The following is a 6,000-nucleotide window of genomic DNA, read 5'->3' on the forward strand; positions in this document are numbered from 1 at the left end:
AATTGAAGTTTGTCTCAAAACTTGAGTTTTAAGCAAATTACTAAAATTCATATTCCTTCCGTTGGAATCTTGAATACAGTCCATTAAATATATTGAAACAATCCTGTCAGAATTACTAGAATCTGTAGAATATGAATTGTTCACAAAAGATATGTGCCTTAATTAAGGATATTCAGTATGTCTAATAAAGGGTACCAAGATCCACAACATCAGGCATCTGTCAACCGTGTAACTTTATTGCATTTCTGACATTTGACAAATTCAGCGTTGTTCCATGTTGGAAAACCTTTGGAGTCAGTTAAGCAGAGCAACTGACTTGGTCTGCTCTCTGTTTGGTCTGAAAGCCAATTTATTATAGCTTTATACAATCACCTTGTTCAAGGATAGTAATAGTGAAGGTTTATTTCTTTCCTGCTACATGTACATTTCCTGTATATACATTTCCAAGAAATTGGCTAATCAAATAGAATTCTTTTTTTATATTTTTCTTGTGGAGCAATGAAGCATGCACAGAGAGTGAATATTAAGCTACTTCAAACTGAGTTGTCCTCACTAAAGATGATAGGACTGTGTAATGTGTACTGTTAATTTGCCTTAAGTTGTCTTACAAAAGGATGTGTATGCAACTGATCATGGAATGCAAATGTTGTCAATGATATTTTGCATGAAGTATACTTTGTCCCATGTTCCCTGCATATTTCCAGAAAGGCAAGACTGGTTCAATTCAAAGGGACTGAACAAAGAATGGGACTATAAAATGGCAAAATTAATTTTCAGATTTTAACACTGAATTAGATTGTTTTAATTTAAAATATATTAAAATTGATTTTTAAAAAGTATTTAAAGTCCATATTATTTTTACAGAAATCTTTATCAGTTATGAATGCTACCCCATCTTCAACCGTTCCTGAAATACATTTGCCTCCCACTGTGCCTTCTGCACCAGCTGTTGTGCCAGCTTGGTCAAGTGAATCAACAGACTATGGACTAACAGGTTTGCAAGGGGAAAACCCTTTTATTCCCAAACTGGTTTTACAATAGAAGATTGTTAGCATTTTTATACTAACCAATATTCAGTTTTCAGAAGTGAAATTAAAGTTACATGTCCGTGTGTGTATGTGTGTAAGTTTGCTTGATTTTGGGATTTCTTATTCACTTACTTAATATTTACATATGTCTGCATTTCACATGCATTCATAGCGGTATATAATAAAAGTAACTATAAGAGTAATACAAAAATTATTATCCATAAAGGCCATAATATTTCACAGCTGAAAAATCCAAGTATTGACCATGCTATACTTCATTTCACCCTCTGCTCTGACAACAATCTTCAATAATAGCTTTGATTGAATTTGTACTTTTCTCTGCCTGCCTTGGACAATTTGAGAATAATAGCTTCTCTTTTCAGTTGCTTAGATTCATGTTTGTGTTTTTCTTTGTTCATGTCCTAGGTGTTCCATCCCAAATTCCTGTATCATCTGTGATACCAACACCAACCGCTGGAGTAGATTCAACTCTGAGTCAGGCAACCTCCAATCCAGTTGCTGCCATTCCAGTTACACTCCAAGCAGTTAGTCAGCCTTTAATACCTATGCCTCAAACACTGAATCTTTATCAGGATCCCTTGTACCCTGGATTCCCAATTAATGAAAAGGGGGAACGAGTTATTATTCCTTCATATTCTTTGTGTGGTACAGGAGAAGACCTACCAAATGGTAAGAGTTGCCCCTTCCTTATCAAATGAAGTATGTGTGGGGGAGGGGGTGTGGTGTGTGTGTCTAAGTAGTGACAACAGTAAGAAATGCTGTCTATTTAGTAGTAGTTTCATTGAGTCTCAATAGTTCATTAAGAACTACTGAATCAAATATAACTGTAACGCTTTAGAAATATGAACATTTTGATTGCTGAATTTCTATGTTTTAATTTATATGCATAAACTGAACCATATTTTTTTCTTTTCGTAAAGATAAAAATATCCTCAGATTTTTCTTCAATCTTGGTATAAAGGTAACTATCAACGTTCTCTCTTTTGTAAAATTGTGCAGTATTGTTTAAAAATTGTAAATTAGAATAATTAGCTGAGGGTATGGCAAACTAATTATTATAATCTCATTATAAACCCAAGATTGTGAACATATTTAGTGCTCCTGCCTCCTATTTTTCCCACACAACTTAGTGAGACGAAGTGGGCTAAGAAAGACTGATTATCACAGTCACCAGTCAGCTTTCATGCATAAAGGAGGTGCAGAACAGATAGTCTTTTGGTTTCTAGGCCAACACCTTAACCACTATACCAAAGTGGCTCTACAGAACAGCTTGCCAGCATTCTACAAAAATGTCCCAAGGTTTTGTTATACTTCTGGCTTATTAAAGATTTTCAATATATGTTACAATAAAAATAGTGATTTATTTTAAATACACTTTTACAAATAAAAGGTTACAACAGTTACCAAGTAAGATCTTGTAGGAAAAAGTGGTTTAAACAGCTAGTTGTTTTAATCCATGTTTATTTAACATTAGCTCAGGGCAGTGGCATAATCCTAGGCTGCTTAGATTTTGTTTAACCCAGGGGAGATGACTATTACTTTCTGGATATTTGGGACTAATTCCATTAGTTCCATCCATCATGGGCATTTAATTATGGAAATTGTAGTTCGAAACATTTTGAAGGCATATGGTTGCCTACCCCTAGTTTACATATATGTATAATTTTAAAAAAATATTACCATGGAAGAATAATAAACTAATGCTTAGAACACGTTAATAAAGTTGATGTTGGAAACTGGCTAATGTTATATGGGCTTACTTGGGAGACCTCCAGAAAAGATCAAGGTTGTAGGCTAGACTGGAGAGTTTTGAAAAAGCATCTCAGCAGAAAGCAACACTCTTCCACTTCCTTATTGTTGTTGAGAAGATTTCAAAACGGTATTAAGGAAACCAATAGGAGTCAAGCTTTAGTTTTATATTATATTGAATATAGCATGGTCTACTGCTGTGAATTGTATGGAAACCTCATGACTTGGATATTCTCAACATAGCCCCCATGGCTTTTCTGCATATAGAGAGCATGTGCTGTTGGATTTTTGATGCTTTTATTAATAGTTGGTATATTTGTAACAAATATAAAGGGTACTAGTAATTATTTATAAGACCACATCTTCAGCCCAGAACCATTATTTTATGCATGGAATAAAACAATGCATTAAGCATGTAATAATTTATAAAATAATAATCTGATGTAATCTACTTTTAAAATGTAATGAAAATCATCTTTGTTGCATTTCTTCAGGCATACAGTTGTCCCATGTGGGCACCGCACTCCTATTTGTACCCTCTACATCAAGCTTACCTGAATGCCTGTAGAATGTATCCAAAGGTGCCAGCTGCAATGTATTCTCATCATCCTTGGATGCAGGAGATAACTTTGACTCAGAATGAAAATGAACAAATAGATGGACCATTCCATGTACCAAATGACGTCAGAATGAATGGACAAAGTCTGCAGACTGATCCTATGTCTTCACCCATGCCCCTGTTTATACATGCTGCCCAAGTGCCTGAAAGTCAAGGACTTGTCTGCGTAGAGTCTGAGAATCCAGCACAAGCATTACACACTGGTTATGAGGAGTCCCTAGGAGGCAAAAATATATTTCCACAACCTCCTTTTGGGCAACCTCCATTTTTAGGTTCTGTACCACTTGCATCAGTTTTCCCTCAATTTTGGTATGGATATCCTGTTCCAGGTTATATTGAAAATTCTGGACTGAGGCAAGTTGTGGCACAGGAGGCCAAGAGAGGTGATACGGTCTTGTCTGTGGAGGAAACTTCTTCAGTTCCAGTTGTTGAATGTGCCGAGCCACTTCAGGAAACCAAGGGTGAAAGAAATCTCCAAGGCATACCTCTCCCTAAAACTGCCATCAAGAATGAATGTAATATCCTAAATAAAACCTCAGCCGGAGTGCCTAAGGATCAGCAGACCAGTCCTCCTATCCCACCTGCTACCCAAACAAAATTTCTACTCCAAAACCACCTTCCTACAGAAACACAGGACATCAAGAGACAAACATCAGCTTCAAAATCTGAATTTAAAAATGTTCTTGGCCATAAGGAAAAGAGTAACAAATCTAATGCATTTATATCAGCAAGTGGGGAGGAAAGTAAAGTACCAAGGGCAAGGGAAGAGAGCTCTGAAGATGAGCATGAAGTATCTGATATGCTTAGAAGCGGCCGATCAAAACAATTTTATAATCAAACTTATGGTGGTGGTAGAAGACCTAGAAGTGAAAGGAGCTATCTACCTGGGAGAGGAAGATATCAACATCCCAGAAATGAAGAACCATGGAAGGGGTCACCTACTCGAAATAGAGGGGAAGGCTCGCATTATCACCGTAATTTCAGAGGGAGGCCATATCGGAATGAGAGGAGGTCAAACATGGGAGATAGTTACTGAGGGCTACAGTTGTCTTACTATCAAAATCTAGACATTCAGCATGCATATAAATGCTGAGATATATGCTCAAGGCTTACATTTCTGTTTTGTTAAAGATCAGAGTATTTTTTTGTTTTGTCAAAGGAAAGATGGGCCTTTCAGAAATTTAAGTGGTTAGGTATTTTAATTTGGTAATTGATAAAAACTAATTTTGCTTTAATTTCTTAAGACTAAACACGATTGTGTTTTAAACATAAAAATTGTGTTTTTGTTTGAGTTTTATTTTTCCCATAAAGATTTAAGTTTGTGATAGAGAAGGAAGAAGATATAGTGAAAAGTTTAACTGGTTATTTCATATCTGATGATAAAGAATGATGCACCAAATACAATGTATAGCATTGCATATGGTATGTTGAATCTGAGAACTCTCAAATCACTACTTATTTTTGATATACTTCCAATCCAAAGCTTTTCATCTCAAAAAAACTTGTGAAACTTGAATATGTGAGACTTTATTTTGCTTTACTTAAAATACCTTAATTTTTTTGCAATCACTATTTTTGTGTCTTAAGATGGTTTACTGTTTTATATCCATAGTGGTTGTGTGTGTGTGTGTGCGCGCATGTGTATTTCTTGAACTACTTAAAAACAATCAAGAATCTCCGTATATCACGTGGGTAGTATACTCAGTTGGTGACAAATTCTTCCAAGGAGTCCTAACGCAGGAATGACTAATAGTGCCTATGAGAAAATATGTATATAAGACAAAAGTAGATTCCGTGCATTTCCAAAATAATTTTACACCTGTTACAAATGAACTTTTAAGATAGTTTTGCACTGAAAATTCCCTAAATGAACTATGGGGGGAATGCATGAAATAGATTAAACTGCATTTGTCTTGTACTGTGGGTTGAAGCTTTTTTCTTTTGTTGTTGAATGTTTGCGTTGGTTTATAAAAGTGATTTTCAAAAAAATAGTTATTATAGTGTGTGATTTCTAATTACAATCTGTGTGCTTTCCTTTGGTATTGCAAAATATTGCAAACCTTTATTTCATTTTTATGTCCAAAACCAATTTGTGTAGAGTTGTGTCTCTGTGTACATATCTCTCTCTCTCTCTGTGTGTGTGTGTAAAATGTGATACTTTTACCATAACTTTTTTAATCAGGTGAATTGAGTGACACTTGGTAAATTCCCTTTATACGTATGTTGCATAATTAAATATTTGCCCTTTCTGATACAGATTTGAACTGTTGGCTTATGCATCTATTTCTATGTGTACTATATAACCAGAAGTGATTTAAGTTTTGGACTGAAACTAATTGAAAGTTAAACCTACAGCTCATATCACTAAGACATAAAGAAATCTTAAATTTTGTTAAAAAAAGTACCATTTGAAAAACAAAGATTTTGTCATCAGCTGAAATAATTTGTGCATTGAAAATTCAACAAATTTAGCTCTTCTGTCCTTTGTTCCAAAATACCATTTCCCCCCCTTTATACTTCTCTCAGGCATAAAGTCATACATATATATATTCTAATCGATGTATACTCCATTTCCCAGAAGTG

The 6,000-nt window shown here is 34.9% G+C and overlaps 1 protein-coding gene across 1 annotated transcript in view; it reads left to right on the forward strand.

Annotated features, from left to right (window-relative positions):
- The window catches only part of OTUD4 (OTU deubiquitinase 4), a 29,519-nt gene extending 23,848 nt beyond the window's left edge, over nucleotides 1-5,671 (forward strand). The window contains exons 18-21 of the mRNA XM_026698107.2: nucleotides 865-994; nucleotides 1,455-1,718; nucleotides 1,970-2,010; nucleotides 3,293-5,671. Of these exons, the coding sequence (XP_026553892.1) occupies nucleotides 865-994; nucleotides 1,455-1,718; nucleotides 1,970-2,010; nucleotides 3,293-4,453 (1,596 nt within the window). The 3' untranslated portion in view covers nucleotides 4,454-5,671. The remainder of the gene's footprint in view (nucleotides 1-864; nucleotides 995-1,454; nucleotides 1,719-1,969; nucleotides 2,011-3,292) is intronic.
- Nucleotides 5,672-6,000: the final 329 nt, after the last annotated feature.

Source organism: Pseudonaja textilis, chromosome 6 (genome assembly GCF_049901715.1).
Source record: "Pseudonaja textilis isolate UNSWEBS1 chromosome 6, rPseTex1.2, whole genome shotgun sequence".
Taxonomy (NCBI): domain Eukaryota; kingdom Metazoa; phylum Chordata; class Lepidosauria; order Squamata; family Elapidae; genus Pseudonaja; species Pseudonaja textilis.